Here is a 21,124-nt window from a genome sequence, read left to right on the forward strand (position 1 = left end):
ATAGGGCTAGCGATTGGATATTATTATTATAGTGGGAAACCGGGAAAACGGGAGAAATCGGCTGCAGCGATAATCGGTATTCGAATTAATTACGTTTTTCGGAAAACGTAAAAAAAGTACGTTACGACCATTACAGTATGACCATATTGTCGGAGATACCGTTGCCAATTAAAATATAACGCTGGTTGTTTCGTAAAAAATTATAAAGATTATAAAAAACAGTCGAATATTGTCTTCACTTGTCCTGTCAATCCATTATCGTCTCACCTAAAATTATCTTACGAATTTCATCATTTTATATGTTTACGCCGACTATGGACTCAATTATTAATTATTATTTGTCAATGCACCTGTTATTGTTTTTTTTTAACCGAGAAAACATAAAATGGAAATAATTCTACAGCCAATATTAGTTTGCCACACTGATTCTCAAAGATGTAATGTTCGTTTTCTGTGTATGCACTGTATATTGCCAGATAAGTTCCTTCGTGGATTGGACAACAATTTTTAAAAATAACCGTCGTTGTCCAAAGAATTTTGTCTTCATTATCTATTGAATATTTTTAATTCTGTATTTTCTATTTCCAACTTCTTTAGTTCTGTATATTATGCTTATGTAGTTGTGTTGATGTCTCAAAATAATAACTATATCAAAGTATCAAATATCAACACTATCAACAATCGACATTTATGCGCCTGTTGATTTCCTGAAATCATTTTTCATTAGGGTTTTATAATATTTCACATAGTATTTTCGGTCTCGTTTGTTCTTAGTTTTTTGCGAATTCTCCAATCAACATTTTTCAAATCCTTAAGACAATCTTTTTTTCTGCCATTTACAATTTTCCGTCTGTTTTTCGACCTTCCTTTTCCCCATTTGTTAACCATGAGTAGTTTCGCGCTCAAGTCAAAAGAAAACCGAATGCAGAGACCGCGGATACCTCCGGTAACCACCATTTCCTCAAACACATCGTCCGCATCTGGTCGCACCGTGGGTTTTGGAACGACCACGACCACCGTTACAACTGCAAAGCCAGTTGGTGCGCAGTACCGCCGATCAGTGACTACTACTATTAGCAAGACACCGGATTTATTACACCCGCCCAAGTTTGGTGGCCAACAGCTGTCCAACCGCAGTTGCAAGCCAGACATCACTAAAAATCTGCCTACCAAAACCACACAGAAACCACCATCACAACCATGTGAACCGACAGCCCAGGCAAGGTGAGATATTTGTCAATTTAACCTATGGATATGAATTGTCTTGTTTTGGAAATAGAACGGTGACATAGTGGTAGTCTGAGAAAAGATTTAAGGTTTTATAATACCACATTGTACAAAGTGGTTGTCCCTGAGTATTGAACTAAATATATTGTACCTACCATATTAACAGATTTTTGACAAAAATTATGTAATTTCAGTGTATATTGTACAATATTTCCAATTGGTTAATCAATACATCATAATTAATGCATCTTATTTCTTACCTTACTCAAAACTACAAATAATTTTCCCTTGACTTGGCCATCTAAACTGTGATGATTTATAATATAGGTAAATACATTTCTGAGTATTAGGAATAAAATATTACAATTTATAAATGAATATTGTATATCTACAGTCTACAGGAAGCTTACTATTTAATAATAATTTAAAAACATCAAGTTATATCAATGGATAATCTTTCACTTCTAGCTACCTATATTAGGTATACTAGAGAGTAATACTTATCATTATTCATTTTTATTGTTTCCCTATCACTATATATTTATTTTAATTGTTAATATTGTGCTGGAAAACAAGTTGTAGATATTCTTTACTAAAATAAAAACTAATTAACTATTATTTTTAGCTATGTACTTGGATTTATATACAAGTACCTAATAAAAAGAAATCTAAAATGAATATTTATAAAATCTCAAGTAAAACCTTATAGGTTAAAGATGATCTATAGAAGAAATGTCTTAAAAATTAAGATACTATAAATGAAATAATAAAATAAAAAAGGACATAATATTGTTCATAGTGTTTTTACTTAAAACACAGAACTATTTTATTCTATAGACTTGAGGTCTGGTTGAAGTTGAACCAGGATAAACTATTTTGGGAAAAAAATATTTTCAGTCCATCACGGTCAATCACCAGTTATAACATCCTACAATTTATTCTCAGCATACAAAATAATGATTAGATTAATATAATCTAATATATATTTGAAATTCCCTCATCAATAATTCTTTTATAGATTTTTAAAATGTAATCATATTGTTATGATTTAAAATAATAATAACTAGTTCATAGTAATATTTGTTTGGATATAAATATTTTAAAAGATTAGATTAATTATTAACCAATATTTTATATTATAATATCCTACAATTAATGAGTATTAATTAAAATAAAATAAAACAATTTGTTCTTCATAACCTTTACAATATTAAATCATATTATCCTAATTTCTCTCCATAATTTATGTTTTTAGTTAATTCTTTAGAAATCTTAAATGTCTCGTGTGTAAGGTATTTACACAATTTCATTAAATGTTATTTAATGACCATGATTTATGTAGGGTTTTTTTAAATTTCTATTACAAACCTTATTTTATATCATAATGAATAAACCATAAATAACTTTTGAAAATAATTTAAAATGAACAGTACCCATTAAAAAAAATATATATATTATCTTTTTTCAGGATTCCCTCCAAAGAAGTATTTAAAATTCCAACTGTTGCCAATATACCAAAAAGAAATGCACAAGTGACCAAACCACCTACAACGGTTAATCAACTCCAGAATAATATGAAAGCAGCCAGTCTTGAAGAAAAACCTTGTACTGAACAAGAAAATAATAAAAATATGGGTCTAACAGATAAAAAAGATGAGTAAGTTTGCATCATAACAAATCAATATAATTTTTAAAAAGATCATTAATAATGGTGTGCTTTGATTATTAAAATAGAATGAAATGGACTTTGGATAATTTTGATATTGGAAAAGCTTTGGGAAAAGGAAAATTTGGAAATGTGTATCTTGCCAGAGAAAAGAGCTCTGGATTTATTGTTGCTCTTAAAGTTTTATTTAAAACGCAAATTTTAAAAGCAAATGTTGAGCATCAGCTCAAAAGAGAAATTGAAATTCAAACACATTTAAGGTAATTATTCAAGCAATTATATAAAAATAAAAATCTGGATTGAAATACAATTTGATTCTTTTTCTTTTTTTAGGCACCCTAATATTGTACGTATGTTTGGATATTTCCATGATGATGCTAGAGTATATATGATCCTAGAGTATGCACCCAAACAACTTTATAAAGAACTACAAGCTCAAGAAAATCAACGTTTCTCTGAAGTGAGGTAAATATTTACAAAAAAAAATTACAATATGTATTATTGATTTAAATAGTTCTAAAGGTCTACCTTGTTATAATTTATTTTACTGGAACTAAAAATTTGATTTATTCTACTATGGTGTTAAATAGGGCAGCATTGTATATTAAGCAATTAACAGAAGCATTGATATATTGCCATGATAAAAATATTATACATCGTGATATAAAACCAGAGAATCTTCTACTTACTAAAGCTGGTGACTTAAAAATTGCTGATTTCGGGTGGTCTGTACATACACGTGATTCCAAGTAATTTTTAAATACTGCTTTGAGTTTAATATTTACACCTTAAATTATGATCTATAAAAAAATTTATTTTTCAGGCGTATGACGTTATGTGGAACCTTGGACTATTTACCACCAGAAATGGTCAGTGGCAATTCCCATGATAAATCAGTTGATGTGTGGAGTGTAGGTGTTTTATTGTATGAGATTTTAGTTGGTAAACCACCTTTTGAAGCTCCAACATATGAAGAAACATATAAAAGAATATTAAATGCCCAATATATTTTCCCACAACATGTTGCTCCACTTGCTAGAGATCTCATATCACGTGTAAGTATTTTTAAACATAATTTTTCATTTCACATATTTTAATGCATAATAATTATATTTGCTGTTATTTAGTTATTAAGAGTAAAACCGGAGAGTCGCTTACCTCTCCAAGAATTGTTACTACATGACTGGATAAAACTACACACAAATCTCTTAAAGTAATGAAAATTTTAAGATTTCAATTTTATGATATCTCTATTTTTTTACATAACCATATAAAAAAAAAAAAAAATGTTTAATTAGACTTATTTTATTAATTAAATTTCTCTATTTTATTTGTGATAGTGTCACTTTGAATTGCATTATTAATAATTATTGACTGAGCATTAATAACAGATTTTTGTATATAAGACTTTATCATATTTTAAAAGCTCATAAGTCTTACTTTGGTAATTTTATTATATTTTAAAAAATTAATTGTGTCATATTTTTTATATGCACCTATCATTATATTTTACTACACTTATATGAAATATGTACTAAGTAAAATACAATTTTGCAATTGTTCTTTAATTATTAATGCAGATACAAAAAAAAAAATGTGGAATATTTTTAGTTATTATTTTCTTATATATTAGTTTAAGTAATTTGTTTCCTCTCTATGTGAAAATAAGCACACTAAACTGTGATTATGTATACTCAATAAATTCCATTGGATTGGATACTTGTATAATATTAAAAACAAACTATAATTTTAATTTGTACATACTAATAGTATATTATTTTTGACATTATGTTTAGTTTTTAACATGTTGTAAATCAAAATATTTTTATGAATTAAGTAAATAAAATAAATACTTGATAATGTTTTTTTATGTTTTATTGGTAAAAATCATAACTTAAATAATTAATTATTACATAATATAGGTATTTATAGTATATCCGTGTTTGGTTGAAATGTTCAAACTCATACTTTCCGTTTTCTGTTCACATAACCAGACTTATGCTTTAGGAAAGAAATTTATCTAAATAGTAAGTATATAGATTTAAAATATAAGTATATCATAAACTAAACCTAATTTTTTTCAAAATTTAAAACTAAAAAACCTCACTTTTTCTCCGTTTTTAACGAAGCAATTTCTAATCACTCGTCCAGCCGCGCATTTTTCGGTGGTTTTTGGATCGATAATAGCTGTAAGAATAAAACAAAAACCATTAGATTATCATTCTGATGTGTTTGTATACTTGAATGTTTATCCGACTCGCGACTTTTCAATTTATCTTCACAATCGCCAACCTACCTTCTTTTTCGCAAGTTTCTATTATTGTCACCGCCTTCTTGTGCTCTTCGGGTTGATTGGCGAAGCGTATCCTAGCCATCGCCTTGCCATCGTCCACACTGAACTTGTTATTCTTGATCAAATTTAGATTTTTGTATACACACTCTAAATAACACCTTTGCTGTTCATTCTGTGGTACCACCGTGTTGCTGACCAGTGCCATGATTTCCTGAGGTGCGTGCAGCTCATCCTTGCACTTTACCGCAATTGTGTTCAACTTCTGTTTCAAAGCTACATGTCCTTCTGTCATCTGTATAAACGAATATTATATGAGTTCGAGTGACAGACATAATACGAATTTAAACCGTTCTAGGGATGATTAGTAAGTTATATTAATATAAACATAAATATTATTAATCTTAATAGCGTTTATTCTGTAGTTGAAAACTCAATACAACTATAAGCTAACCCCCCCCCCTGCTGATTAACTATTAAGAAACGTTAATAGGTATATCGTCAATAGGACTATGAATTTGTAGAGAAATTAATATTATACTTAGTTTTCTTGACGGAAAGTTTGAAATTTGAATTAGGTAAAGTATACCTATTTTTATTAAGTTCTGTCAATTAAAACTTTTTACACTTAATAAATTGCTATTTTTATTTTTTAAATTATAACTTTTGTATTATGCATTAAATTAAAGCCTCATCACTTGTATATTCATAGTCTGACATCATGGTGATTGATCGTGATTTCTGACTTATGGATGTGTTGCAGCGTGTCTTAACTTAACGTCTTTACATATTTGTATGCGAGATGCCGAAATAACTGCTACCATTGATCTAATGTGTATATTGCCTATACGCAGTGCCGAATTTAAAGGGAAATGTAATAATGCACTGGAGTCTCATTAAGACTGAGTTTGTTTTAACATTTAAGGGCGTCAGATTAATGTCCTAGATTTTATAATTTTGAAAAGTGATAAATTATTAAGAACAATATTGATTAATAGTAAAGAAAAAAAAGTATTTTATGAAATTATCTGCACCTGTTTATTTTAAACTGTTATGAGCTAGTGGTTCGATTCATATAGGAACACATAAGGTATGAGGTGTGCCTAGTTGAAATATTTTCTTTTTTAAATCCACCATCAATATTATCAAAAACCAAAAGATTATACAATTAACGTGTCGAATTACAGTTGCACCTCGGTCTTCAGAGACTAATCTGACACTATATATCAAAAATTCAAAACGGTCTACGTTTAGTTTCGAATTTTATTTTATTAGTCTGTTATTGTACTGATTATTAAATTTAATTAAATGTCAATGCCAAAAGTCAAAACAAATCGCGCGTTCTCGTTCATAGTAAATTATCTTTCTAAAAAGTCAGGTTGATTGAGATTTAATTTAGATAATAATTTATAGTGATTTATACTGTTGGTTTTGGTGTGGTGGCATTTCCAGCTACCCCGGAGGAAGACTTTGCGACGGTTGGCCGTTCCGTGCCGTTGACAGTCGTTCCGCTGGCTGTCGTAGCCGTGACATTAGCTCCAGACTTAGCGGCGATCGAACTATGCGTATGGTCCTTAGCGTACGTGGTTTGTTGATGGCTGGTTGGCGTAGACGATGACTGCACCGGAAGACGAGTGGGCGTCACGGTCGTCGGTGGCTTCGTGGTTCCACTCTTGTAACAAGTGGATATATTACATGGGTCTGAGCTCTAGAGACGAAAAAACGAGGTGAAATGATGATTTACATTTTGTCATTGTGTAGGTACATTTAAATACCAATACCAATGGTCTTTAACTTAATTAGACTCGCTGCTATCAATTTTAAATATTATTTATTATTTACGACACTTATATGTTATATGTGTAAATTGAATATTTAAAAAAAAACCATCAAGTTGATAACCACTTTGTTATACACAGTATGCACTTTAATGGATATGTTAAAAGATTAACAAATATTTAATTTAATAACAATACTTAAATTTTTATAAAATATGTTTGTATTTTCAAATGTGTTTCATATGTTTGTGAACTTTCATAATTTTACGTTAATAACCTTTACTCTTCAGATTAAGATTTTACTAAGTCGTTAACATTGATCATTAGCAGTATTAGCACAGTTAGGTAGGTATGTATAATTTATAGAAGATTCATATTTTCATAAATATATATGAATATAATTATTTAATTATATAGAATCCCGATTTTTATGAAATAATTCTAGGTAAATAACTAATATTCGATTGTACGTCATTCAGGTGTACTTAAATAAAATGTTGGCGTCCTGTTATATTAAAATTAATATTTGTTTGCTAATTTAATACATACTTATAGCACTCTTCGAACTAGTGACACGTCAAAAATATCTCTGACAAAATATCCCAAGTAAATATTAATTCAAAATGTATACTTTTTTTATAAAATGTACATAGATATTATTAATAGTAATACAATACAACTATTTTTAACATTTATAAAATACAAAAAAAATTAATTGAAAAATGTTTAAAACACACAATCGCTTTGGATAAGTTTGATTATTATATCTTATCACAACTTTTATAATAAAGGTTAACGGTTAACATTTTAAGTTTTTTTTTACACGGAATATTTTGTCGTGGAACCATTTACATTTTAATAATCTTTTTTTAATTTTAGAATAGCTATTGAAAAGCACCCCGACCTTTCAACTCTTTATTTATACCCAACGGAAAAGCTGCAGTGTAAAAAAAAATATTATAAATATAATGATTATTCAAATACCTATTTACATGATGGGTAATAAGTAGAATATAACTAATAACCAACTATCCTACTGTTAACGTTATACATATATTCGATCATCATGTAGTATTAAATGACTTTACCTGCACGGTGGCGACCAGAGCGACCAGGACGGCGGTCGCTGCAGATACCTTCATAATGTCGGTGAATGTACTGAGTACACACGATGCTGCTGCAAGAGCTGATCCTCTCGCACGATGATCTGTGATATTGCACTGTGCAGTGTAATGAATTAAATGAAGTCTGCCCGCGTGTTTGTCCTTATATATACAATAGTTTATAACGCGACACGACGGCAATATTGATTTCTGTGGTCTCTTCGATGAGCTGCAGTATTATGTCACCTCGTACAACGATCGACGCGTGATTTCGACTGACGCCCGGCCGCGGTACCCGAGGTCTTTTATAGGGGCCCGGGTGCCTTTGTCGCGGTGTTATGATTATGACCTCTGTGCACATTAAATAGCAATGAAATGCAATGTCTCTGCGGAGACCAAATTGACGCGAGGACGTCAATTTTTTTTCCATTTTCCCTCCGAACGCGTTTTATATATAAGTGACGCGTCCTGTTTGTGCGGTACACGTGAGAATTAAAGAATTAAATTGGCGCGCCGCATATATACAACACCCCGTCGTTCCCGAACAATAATGGTCGTCATTTCAATTGGAGAACAAACGCCTCATAAATCCGCGACAACGATACAAAATTGTGTATATATCATTTTACAGAGTCGCGCGCGTTATAATAATATAGGTATATTGTTGTTATTGTTATTATATGTATATTATATATATATATATATACATATAGCGAGGTACATACCTACGTGCGTAAACATAGACGAGATGGACTCGCCGCTACGAAAGAATCGAAATATGTTTCCGTGTCTTAAGTGGACAATAATAATAAAGGAATATCTATATATATATATATGATGAATATATACGCCTATTTATATACACTTCGAAAATTGAATTACAGAAGACTACCGTATACAATAATATTATTCCTGCGGAATAATGCAAACAGCAAACATACATAATAACACGCGTCTTATTAAAAAATATACGTCTGACATTGAAATCATTGAAATTGATTAATCGTCTCGAGATTTATACGGCATTTACGGATGTCTGCAATGGGACCGGAGAAGTTACGTATGAATAGGTACAATGTTAATATGTTATATATTTGTTCATATATTATCACAATATAAATAAACCTACTCGAGTTTCTGCACTCTTATTACAGATGCGATAACTTATAAGGACGTACGTAATAATAATATTATATAATGTGTGTATTATATATGTTAGGTATAATAGCTTATATATATATATTATGCTGTCGTTTATGATTTTCGGTATCAACTTCCCATATGTACAAAGATGGTATGCACTTTGGAGGGAGAGTGGGCAGTCGGGTTTAAACCTTCTCATCAGAAATGGCAGAAATATATGGTCTTTAACTTTTAAGTATTCTAAGTGTATACATCGCACTCACTTGATGAAAATTTGAAAAAATACATTATTAAAAGATCAAATGGAGATGAGCTTGGAGAATCACTCTGCATCTATGTAAGGACTAAAGTCTTCTATTTACATCGAATTTAAGTCAAATGTTTATAATTAATAAAATATAAATAAAATAAACTTATCTGCTAATAATTTATAGAAAATAAACGAGGTTATCATTTTAAAAATAGCTTAAATCACTACGACATTACTAATATACTAGCCACTAGGTGAATCAATAATGGCTAATGAGTAATTAATAATTATCCTGTATAAACGTAGGTAATATATAATAAAATAAAATATATAGCTAGGTATTAGTACTTAGCAATTGTCGTAAATAGAAGAGAAAATGTGGGACTTATGCCTTCAAATCTCTGCCGAAATGTAATAGTACTTAATAGTTAGGTATTGATCAGTGATCATATATTATTTTTAGAAAATATTATAGGGGAGAGGACATTAAACATTTTGATGATTTTCAGACCCAAATTAAGTTATAAGTAGCATAAGCTGCAGCCTACACAACCACGGATTTAGGGGCACCATATACTGTCCTGATATTATTTTTATTAAAATATCTTAAATCTGAAATAGTAAATTAAAGTCGGTATCGGGAGGTATTACACTTACTTGTATTACTTGTAGACAAGTGTATTTCTTTTATAATTTTGAATCCTATATTTTTAACTTTAACATAGTATGTATCTTATATTTAATAATAATTCTGTGAATTAATTTTCTAAATTATTATCAACATTTAGAATTTAGCGTAATATTGTAACGTTATAAATTTTATGTCGTAAGCATTCTGTAATATTTCAAATATTTGTATACCTACTTAAAATATTTCTATAGTACTTAATCTATTTTTAATAGCCTATAATTGCCCTATATTGCCCTTATATATAAAATGTAATATATTATATATTACAATAAAAATATCTACTCTGGATGTCATCACCCATACTGGCCATTCGACAGGATGTCCACCGATCAACTACTGCAGAACCCGTTGCGGGTGGCTATGTATACCGCCGGGGCTGGGCAGACCGGACGGTAGACATCCAGCGATCACTACTGCTGCAACCAAACAGGGATGCACTCCAGTCATAGCCATCAGAAAAACAACTACTGCAACATCAAGCCACAGCAAAAATAGCGAGTGAACTCAGCCCCGTCATGCCCGGGGTCCGAGGAGCCGGCACCGGTATAGGGGCATCGTGCACACCAGTGATGAAGGTGAGGACGGAAGTACAGCAGTTGCGGAACCATAGGAAGTTCCAAAAGCTGAAGGAGAAGATAAATGTCAGAAAGAAATTGGTAAGCTAGCAATACTGGCTAGTCATACAACCTGGCGCAGGTTGCATAGCTAGTCGGTATTGCTAGCTAACTAGCTTATCAATTTCTTTCTGGCTTTTATCTTCTCCTTCATAGTAGCGGTGGAGGTAGACCTACTGGTGACAAAGGGTGAAATGCCTGATCAGCCGGTACCGGCCACCAGCCAGGAGCAACTCAGCCAAGCCGTGGAGACATTTAAAATACCATATTTTAATTGGTCCATCTCATTTTTACGCTGGTTGTGTTCTGAATAATATATTTATAATAAAATAACATTATTATTATTGTAATGAATTTATTTCTGGGAATAAAAATTATATTAAAGAAGTTAGATTTAACTTTCAGAATATTGAAGATATTGATAAATGAATATCACTGTATCAGAATACCAACAATACTATTTGATACTATCAAACTTATCAATTTTAATATAAAATGTGTTAACTTTAAAGAGCATCTTTAGTCTATACTCTATTCTAAATAAGAACAGACTTCGGCGGCGGTCAGACAACACCCGTTTATCCTAACCTACATGTATGCCTGCTGTGTTGTAAAGCCGCGTACATGAGCACAACTTGACCACCGAATAAGGCTGATCTTATTTGGAAATTTGGAATAGAGTATAAATGAAATGCAAATGCATGCCCGCAATTAACACCCCCCTAGTTATTTAGTGATAAATAATTAAAACACATTTAAATAATAAAATAACGAAAAGAGTTCTCACAAGTGATAGGTGTATAGGGATGGTCAATGGACAATGGTTAGTTGGAGCAGAGCAGTAAAGCTTTACTATAGTACCTAATAAATACTTATAAATCATTTAAGGCTAACTGAGACAACTGAGTGTTGCTATTAAATTTGGTTGTACTTATAATTTATACTCATCTACCATTGGAATTTCATAATTATTTATTATGAAATAGCTGTTGTTTCTTTATTAAAAAGGTACATAATGTGTTATTGTTAATAATTATTACTCGTGTTTTCATTTTAATTACAAAATATATAAATACTATGTATGACAATATTATTAAGTTTTTAATGTATGAATGAGTACAATAAAAAAATGATATAATTTGGACTATGGTAGCAACTATTATATTTGATTAAAGAATGAGATATTAAATGTTATTATCAATTTTTGTAGTTATGACGTTTTGTGGTGTAATAAATAATAAATTGTTTATTATTAGCTAATTTTGATATTTACCACAATTATTAATACATAGGTACTTATAATTATTTAAATACTGCATTTTGTGGGTTTTTTTTTTTTTGAAATCGAGTCAACTCAACCTTAAAATTGTTTTATAAATTTATTAGTAATTAATTATCATTGCATTTTGGTACATAATCAAATATGTATTATAATTTACAACAATATTCAACCAGACACCAAAGTACTCATCCTGTTTATTTAGTTGTTAACAGTTAATTCAAAAGAAAAAATTGTTATTTATTAAACATGCATAATTACCGATTAATTTAATCGATATGGCACAATTTATTAACAAAAACATCAGCCCCGGGTTGTCGGGAATTAAAACTGTTTATGTATGGTAATGAGTAAAAAAATGTTAGGTTTTTCCTACAAACGGTATTCCCGTGATAAACACATTTACCTGCACAAGTGCACAACCCACAATCGTTGAACCGTGACCGGATTTATGAAACTCGCACAGCAACATTCGTCATCGATATCATTAGTTGTTACTTGTTTTGCATATCATTATTTGTATACGTATAAAAAATTCTCATTTTCCGTATAGTTGTCTAAATATAAATAATACTATTATATAATTCTTCTACCAAAATCAAAAATTATCGATTAGACCATTTAAAAAGAAATACGCTGTATATATAAGTAGGTATACAACCGTTGGGCTAGCAAGTATATAAAGCGTGGCCCGTTTGTTGGTTTAATCCCCTTCTCGTCAAAATGTTGCAAAAAAATTTTACATTACATAATATTTAAACCTATATCATTTAATTTTAACCACATCCCCTGATTTTTTTTTTATTTATACCCCAGTATTATGAGACGAATATTTTTTTCATATAGCATAATATTTAATATTAATGAAATATTAGCACAATATATGTTAAAATCATAAAATCTTAATTAAATTACATTATTTTTGCTGTCAATAATTTTAGATTCTAAGCATATAGCAATAAAAGTATTTTTTTTATAATATATTTATGTTTATTTTTTACTCTCCAGTATATTAAATAATCAGAAACCATTATAATATTGAAATTTTTAAGAAAAACCACTTAAACTTTTTAAAATATTTTGTAGTGTAAAATAAAATAACAATTTTAATCTATAATGTAAATAAGTAATTCAAATTAAAAGTATTAACCGTAGAAAGTAGAAACATTCCGCAGCTTTTTAAATTTATTATTTTCGATACTTGATGACATTTTCAAAATGTTTGAACTAAATTTAAGCTATTTTAAGTATTTATAAACATTTTATATTTATTATTTTTATACTTAAGATATCGATAAAGAAGTTAAGGTTCTGTTAAAGAGCTTGAAAATTTAATACATATACATATAATTACGCATATTTAGTTCTTATAACTATATAAAATTATTTAAAATATATATAGGTACAATTTTTTTATACTGACATTTTAAGCTCAAATTTGGAATAAATTAAATATTTAAACGAAGAATAATAATTTCACTGCAGTGCACCTAACATTTCGAAGTTCATGGACGAATTTGTTAGGTACATATAGATATAACACATAATTCTGTTCATAATTTAAAATAACTTATATTTATTAACTAAAGATTTATTTAATTATTTATATTTAATAAGTAAATTTATAATTAATTAAAAACTACTGTTTGTTTACATTTTTAATTACCGTTCGATAGGCCAATACGCCGGACTATTTAAAAATATACTTTAATGTGAACAAAAATGTGGGTATTTTTCAAATGTATACAGAAAAAAAAAAATAAAATTAATGACATTTTTATAATTTTTATACCACGTAATATAAACTAGATTCATGAATATACAAAATAAAATGTTAAATTATACAAATTAGCAAAAAAATGCACCATTAAAACTTGAAAAATAGCACTAAAAATCTAAAATACTTAAAATATGCAAAAAATAGCATTGTAAATTTTCATATTTGGAGTTCCTGGTACATAAAACTAATGTATAGCTCACTCTGCTATTTTTATCTGTATCCTATAATAATTAGCAAATGCTATAAAATCTGAGCCCTGGTTATAATGAAACATTAAAATGTAAACATAATAATTTCTGTTCAAAAGTTATTTCCTATATAGATACCTATACAAAAGGTAATAGTGGAAATACAGTTATAATTGTTATAATGAAACATTAAAATGTAAACATTATAATTTCTGTTCAAAAATTATTTCCTCTATAATAATATAGTCCGATACGCGTCACCACAATAAATCATAATAGGTATTAACGCTCTGTCAGTCTGATATAATAATATAGGTATAATGCATAAAAAAATAAACTGCGTATATTGCGTCTATGTTTATATATTTTTGGCATTATTGTATTAATGTTTCATGAATGTTTTAGCATCAATAATTGGATATTTTGATGTTCACTAATCTCTAAGCGACGATTATTAATTTTTTGCTAATCTGACTAAAATGTGTTATGTAACTATAAGTAATAATAATCAAAATACATAAATTATAAATTATAAATAAATATTAATTAATTTATTAGTTATAAATAATTATTTTTTAAGTAAATTTTATAGTGTAATGGCGAGTTGTTTAATTCATTTGAGTATAGCAATAAAGATGATCAGATACTAATAAACTAGATATAAATTTTGCCATTTGCAATAATTATATTATACGTGATTTACTATCGCCTAATTATATCGCATAATTTTATATTTATCATGTACACCACACGCCTTTCAGGGGTGCCCAATGTCACCCACTCATCTCGCATTGATTACACCCATAGGCGACATACCTCCTTCTACAAAACCTAATGCTAACATGACCTGCGTTAGCATTACTTCCCTCGCCACTTTGAACTGCACAGTAAAAATATATAATAAGCCTCCCTTTCAAAAAAAATTCATCGCCCTACAACTATGATTTACACCTTGACAATGTTATTAAAACTACATAACTTAAAGTTGTAAATATTAATACATTAGAATGCATTACTAAATGTTTTCTATTATCAACCTTTTTAATTTAATCCTCGCCTTCATATTTAAATAAATAGGATGTATATTGAAAATTTTCAAATTTTAATTATTAATAGATGTATAAAAACTAATAAGTTATATTATATTTTAATAATTAGGTAAAAGTATCAATTAAAAACGAAATGGTATTAAAAAATAATTTTAAATAGATTTGGCCAAGTATAATTTTCGACTAAGAAGCCATATTAAATACGACATTGCAGCTATGAATAGATATACTGAATACTTAATAATTCGAATATGTATGTATCGTGTAATAGCTTACACATAGATAACGCTATTATTTATCACTATTTCTTTTTAATTTTTTAAAACAAAACATATTAGCTACGTGCATAATATATTAATTCAATGCAAATTATTTAAGTAAGTAGGTATAAATTAAGTATACTCCTAAGTTCACGTTCATAATTTTTATCCTTCCGTTCAAATTATTCGCTTAATAGTTAACACACTTTTATTAGGTAGATACTTAAAATTTTTTTTTGTAAAATTTTCAATTTTCTTTTTTCTTTAGATATTAGCAGGTATATAAGTATTAAAGTATCATGACACTATAGCAGGCTCAATTATATTCACTATATATACATTTTATGTACGAAACGTTCCTATGTGAAATTTGTTGTGAGCCCTGAAGGATATAATTATTTTAATGTATTATTTTATATTCAAAAAGTATTTCCTGAAATTATACTCTGGTATATTTTAATTAAATAGGTATTTATTATTATAATATGGTAAAATTATTTAAAAAATAAGAAATCATAATAATTTTCAACGACAACATCAGATTCTAATTACTTAGTTTTATTTATTCGGTTACAATGTGACATTGAGTTTTGTGGTGATTTTCAAAGACTTATCATGGCAAATGTCAAAAGAAAAAAATAGCACAAGGTTAAGTTATCATTTAGATCATCAGTCAATTATAAATAATTTATATAATTTTTTATAGAATATAATTTCTACAAGACTACAAATTATATATTCGTATTACACAAATCAAACCGTAAACTGTCAGGCTTTAATACACATTTGCATGTGATTTTTAAATTTTATACAAGATGTATATTTACTCCAAATTACTGTTCAGTCGCTCAGTGATATTTTAGTAAAATCTAAAAATAAATAAATATAACTAACTGATAATAATTAGTATTTTAAATATTTAACCAGGTTCTTGGGTTTTAACAATAAATATTATATTATGCATGAATACCCACAGTACATTTAGTATCTGCTTTTATTATGCATATAATTATAGGTAAATATAATTTTAAATATTTTTAGAATATTTTAATGATTGATGTAATTATGTGACACAATATTGAGGTTTAATATTTAGTTGTTTTTCTTTTTAATTGATCTTTATTTCGTTTAGACAACTTGACCTTTACCGCTACAGATACTTAAATTATAATAATTATACATATATTATATTTTCGAAGAAATAAACAATAATAATAATATTTAAATATTTTATATGTTATAAACGTATGAATGAGAAAAAAAGAGCATACATTATTTGCTATATATATGACATCGTAATACGCCAGATAGTAGCCAGTAAGTAATAGTATTCAAAATAGTTATAGCAACGATAAACGAAATATTCATAATGATAATATTATTGTAGTTAAATCCTATCGATATTCACAATTTAGACTGTATTACTATTTGTGATCAATAATTTATTCAATTTACTTCATCATGATTTTTATTTTTATTTTTATTTATCATGATGATTGTCTAGGACCACAAGGAAAATAGTATAGATGACCGATTAATATATATATATTTACTTATTATATAATAAATTTGTAAATTTAGATTTATAGATTAAATAGTACATATAGTAAAAACTAAAATTAGCTTAGTAAGGTAGTTTGTAAATTGCTAGCCAGTTATCGACTTTCCCTACAAATTATTGACTTCTAGTATCTAAACACCCCAACACCACTTTCGACTTATTGGAAGTAAATCAGAGTTTCCGTTGAATCAAATTCACTTTCCCCACACCTTCAGTAAACGGTAAAATAATATGATAGTCATACAGTCTTACACTTGTTGTGAGTATGTAAAAGTCTTTTTTAATACCTTCACGGATATTATACATGTATTATCAATGATCGCTAAAATCACTTATAATATATCTTAGATCTCGCCGATAGAATCAGTAAATATTTATACAAATTATTTTGTAGTTAATTGCTTAGACGCGCGAAATCTGGTTACAAGCACATAAAAGTAATCATCATAATACATTAGGGACATTTAAAAATTTGAATCCACGTTATATTAACGTGGATTTAAGTTATGTTAATAAGAGAAAATAGTTTTAAGTAAATATTTGTAGAAATCGAGAACAGCATTTTTAAATACTATGCGTATGAAATGTGCTGTTTATAAATAGATTCACGCAGTAAATAATAAATATAACATAGGTACGGTAAATGAAATAGTTTAAAAAGTCATTGATGGTTTTAATTTGTTTGCTCCTTTTTAGTAAAATATTTTACCTTATAAATTGTATTAATATTAGGTTATAAAATGTATTAAAAATTGTTTTTATTACATAATTGCACTTTATAGTATATAATCGAACCATTTTACAGCACTTTTAAAAATTCAAATCATAGGTTATCTGTATTTTATAATATACATGTACATATACAAGGAATACAATTGTTAACAGATATTAAATTATTTGGGTATGAGTATTGGTATACAAATAAACAGTGACTAGTGACTGCCAACGTAAATATGTAATGAGTGATGACTAATGCAATTTAATTTTTATTTTGATAATAATATTAGTCGATTAAAATTTCGAGAAAGCAATAATTTTACCAATCAATTCATACTTATACTTTAAACATTTATATTCTCTTTTATTATCTATTAAATGTACATAGCAGAAACTTATTTTGTTCAGTAAAGTAAATTCAAAAGCTTTAATTTAATGTAACTGCGGACTTCTAATGAATACAATATGGTACTAAATACTAATATATTATATTATATGCCATCATTATATTTATATCTTATATACGCGTTTAAACATTAGGAAGTATAATTTGCATTTTTTAAATATATATTATATTACATAATCGATTTAAGAGTTAAAAAAAAATACCATACTTATAATTAACTTAGGTATAGCTATATATAGATATAAGTTATCTAAATATTTTAAGTACCTAAACGTGTTTTTTTCAATACATTCCGTATTGACTTGTCTTAGGAAGGACTACGAATCGAATAAAAATAATTTACAGAACTTCTGATTAGAAAAATTAGAAAAAAGTATTATATAAAAAAATTATAACGCAACGTAACATGAAATTTTTTTAAATTATTGAATTTTTGTTTTTTTTTTTAATTTTTCGTCAAAATTCCCTATATTTAACCTCTTATAAATTGTTACGTTCGCACCCTTGTAAAATAAGTCTAAAAGAATACAATTAATGTATACATTTCTAAACATCTGGGAGACTTCTCAGGCCTGGGCTCAGATTTGACCTTGGTTTTTAAAAAATAACAAATAGTCCGTAAATAATAGAGTGCACACAAACACATATTTATAGTATATTAATTTTCACAACAGAGTGTGTAGACTGTAGAGTGTAGATAAACCTATAATCATACGATATTTATAGTTGATCAAAATACTTAATAATAATATTTAGAAAGATGTTAATAAATAACGTATACTTAACACCTGTGAACTAATAATAGTATAGTGGTCAGTGGTGTAGTTCTATTCAAATAATTATATGTTTAAGGTACATAGCTAGGTAATATATATATTTATATAATATCTGTGCACTGCGGGCTAATTTAAGCAGTTTTATTTGGCGTCTTGACGTCAGTTGGCTAATTGTTACATAGAAATTAGAATAGGTGAGAGATAGAAATACACATAAGACTAATATATAAGTATTAAAAAAATTTTAAAGATTGGGAATTGCACCAAAATATACAATATATTGTATAGCCCTCAAGGCTCAAAGGTATAATATATATTTATGGAAAAACAGGTAATTATGTATGATGATAACACTATTACTGCATACACACAGTTATGCTAATACTTTTTTGGACGAACAATACAAATATTGAAATATATTAATATATAATACACTGCAGGCGCTGCTCAGAAAGCGGATAAGGAATGTAAACCGAAATAAAAATTATAAACTTTGAAGCAATGACGTATGTAAAAACGTATCATTTTTATTACCATATTTTTAACGATAGAAATGCAAATACATCTTAAATGTATAATATATACGTGAGTTTTGAAGATAAACCTTATAAAATAAAGAAAAAAAAACATCGGTGGCTTTGAAAACGTATAAATTTATGTCAAATACTCCTCGACCCTCGTGTCTACATTTTTTAAACGTACCTAAATGCTCGTCAAAAGGTTATAAACAATTCGTCCCGTAAATTTTCTAAACATTAAAGTTTTCTGACTATCAGCTATCACTTATGTATGTGTCTGAAGAGGGAAGTTAATATACTTTTCATGGTTATTACTTTCCATTGTAAAAGAATAATGTAAAATGGACATTTTTACGCAAAACCATTCGCACAATATTTATTGAATTGTTTTGAAAATTTCATTGTGTATAAAATAATATAAGCGTTACAAATCCTCAAAAAAATTATTTGAACTTAAAATGTCTATAAAATAAATTGGGGGTATTTATTTATTAATTTGTTTTTTATTATTCTAAGTACCAACTCTAAAACTGTATACCTACAACTTTAATATTTTTAAATAGCAACTTATGACTTATGAGTTATGTTGAATCATCCATTAGATTTTTAAGCGTTTTAACTGAATGAAAATTGTATGGATAATATTTAAAGAAAAGAAAATCATAAAATCTAAAATTTCAAATATCTATAAATAGCATAAAAAGAATTAAATATTTTGAAAATTTTATAGAAAATGCTAATATAACAATTTAGGTATGTGACTGCAAAAATGTATCAAAATAAGAAAATCGATCTTGTAAAACACTTTAGTTTTGCGTAAAATGTTCCGTTTTTACTGATTCTTTTTGTTTTTTTCGATTGCTTTGAAAATATTAGGAATTTGTAATTTTTCTAGCTTAACTAGTTTCACTTTTTTACAGGAAAAGATATTAAAATTTAAAATCAATGCATTTTTCATACTATAAAACATGAATACCCAAAAAAAAACACTAGAGTACATATGATTATAAAATCATACATTCATTGCTGTTTCACTCCACTCAAACTCTAAAAAATATATACATACATTAACATTATGAATACTCAATGTTAATAGTTATAAGGTACACATAATACAAGTACACAATTATCTATTATTATTTAAATTTATTTTTTCATTTCATTGTTTATTTAATTATGACAAATTATTTTTATTGAAGCATAATAAGGATTTTCAGTGGAATAAATTTGTAATAAAACCATGTCATGTTATGTGAGAGACAACTCTCTCTCCCATAATTATGTTACTGAGCTAATAAAAAGTTTAGATGTGTGTGAATGGTGCAATAGAAATATTTTGTTTCCCTGGTAAAAATGTTCAAGCTGCCAGTGGCGCCCACAGGTTTTCCATAAACCAGTGCAGTTATAGTATTATAGAGCCTCTAAGCTCAAAATTTATTTTTTGATACTTAATTCAAATATGTTATATTAAATATATATATTTTTAATGCTACAATTTGTTATCTATAATGCATAACGCGTTAACACTTTTAAACTTCTCATGTTTTCCTTAAATAAATTTAAAAATATTGCAAGTCCATAACCAAATTTTTTTATTTAGGCCCCGGGACCCATCACCAATGTGAAACTAGTGCAATTGCACTATTTTGCACTCTACATGGACGCCGCCGTAGGCTACTTTTGTATATATATATATATATTACCTGTATATAATTTTACTTTAATAATATAACGTGCACGATAATAAAATATATATTAGATACCTATCTATATTAAAACTATAATCATTAATCTATGTAATAAGTATGTTTATAATTATAAATTATAA

The 21,124-nt window shown here is 27.8% G+C and overlaps 2 protein-coding genes across 2 annotated transcripts; one reads left to right on the forward strand and one right to left on the reverse strand.

Annotated features, from left to right (window-relative positions):
* The first annotated feature begins 501 nt into the window (after positions 1 to 501).
* Positions 502 to 4,180, forward strand: LOC113550462 (serine/threonine-protein kinase Aurora-2-like). The gene is made up of 7 exons (XM_026952292.1): positions 502 to 1,224; positions 2,696 to 2,884; positions 2,962 to 3,153; positions 3,227 to 3,358; positions 3,484 to 3,642; positions 3,717 to 3,948; positions 4,021 to 4,180. Exons 1-7 carry the CDS (start codon positions 887 to 889, stop codon positions 4,108 to 4,110), a joined length of 1,332 nt encoding a protein of 443 aa, XP_026808093.1. The 5' UTR covers positions 502 to 886; the 3' UTR covers positions 4,111 to 4,180.
* Positions 4,181 to 4,750: 570 nt separating this feature from the next.
* On the reverse strand, positions 4,751 to 8,357 carry LOC113550463. Its single transcript, XM_026952294.1, has 5 exons — positions 8,050 to 8,357; positions 6,607 to 6,891; positions 5,190 to 5,478; positions 5,001 to 5,080; positions 4,751 to 4,913 (listed from the first exon to the last, which is right to left on the reverse strand). The coding sequence occupies exons 1-5, from the start codon at positions 8,101 to 8,103 to the stop codon at positions 4,890 to 4,892; spliced, it is 732 nt and encodes a 243-aa protein (XP_026808095.1). The 5' UTR covers positions 8,104 to 8,357; the 3' UTR covers positions 4,751 to 4,889.
* Between the last annotated feature and the right edge of the window lie 12,767 nt (positions 8,358 to 21,124).

The sequence above is a fragment of the Rhopalosiphum maidis genome, chromosome 1 (genome assembly GCF_003676215.2).
Source record: "Rhopalosiphum maidis isolate BTI-1 chromosome 1, ASM367621v3, whole genome shotgun sequence".
NCBI classification, from domain to species: Eukaryota; Metazoa; Arthropoda; class Insecta; order Hemiptera; family Aphididae; genus Rhopalosiphum; species Rhopalosiphum maidis.

Excerpts from the sequence above, each read along its gene's own strand:
- LOC113550463 (XM_026952294.1), bottom strand. The coding sequence starts at position 8,103 with ATGAAGGTATCTGCAGCGACCGCCGTCCTGGTCGCTCTGGTCGCCACC. Across the intron at positions 6,892-8,049 it reads CTCTGGTCGCCACCGTGCAG|AGCTCAGACCCATGTAATAT; the intron begins GTAAAGTCATTT and ends TTTCGTCTCTAG. Across the intron at positions 4,914-5,000 it reads TCGTTAAAAACGGAGAAAAA|ATAAATTTCTTTCCTAAAGC; the intron begins GTGAGGTTTTTT and ends CTTACTATTTAG.
- LOC113550462 (XM_026952292.1), top strand. The coding sequence starts at position 887 with ATGAGTAGTTTCGCGCTCAAGTCAAAAGAAAACCGAATGCAGAGACCG. Across the intron at positions 1,225-2,695 it reads GAACCGACAGCCCAGGCAAG|GATTCCCTCCAAAGAAGTAT; the intron begins GTGAGATATTTG and ends ATCTTTTTTCAG. Across the intron at positions 2,885-2,961 it reads CTAACAGATAAAAAAGATGA|AATGAAATGGACTTTGGATA; the intron begins GTAAGTTTGCAT and ends TTATTAAAATAG.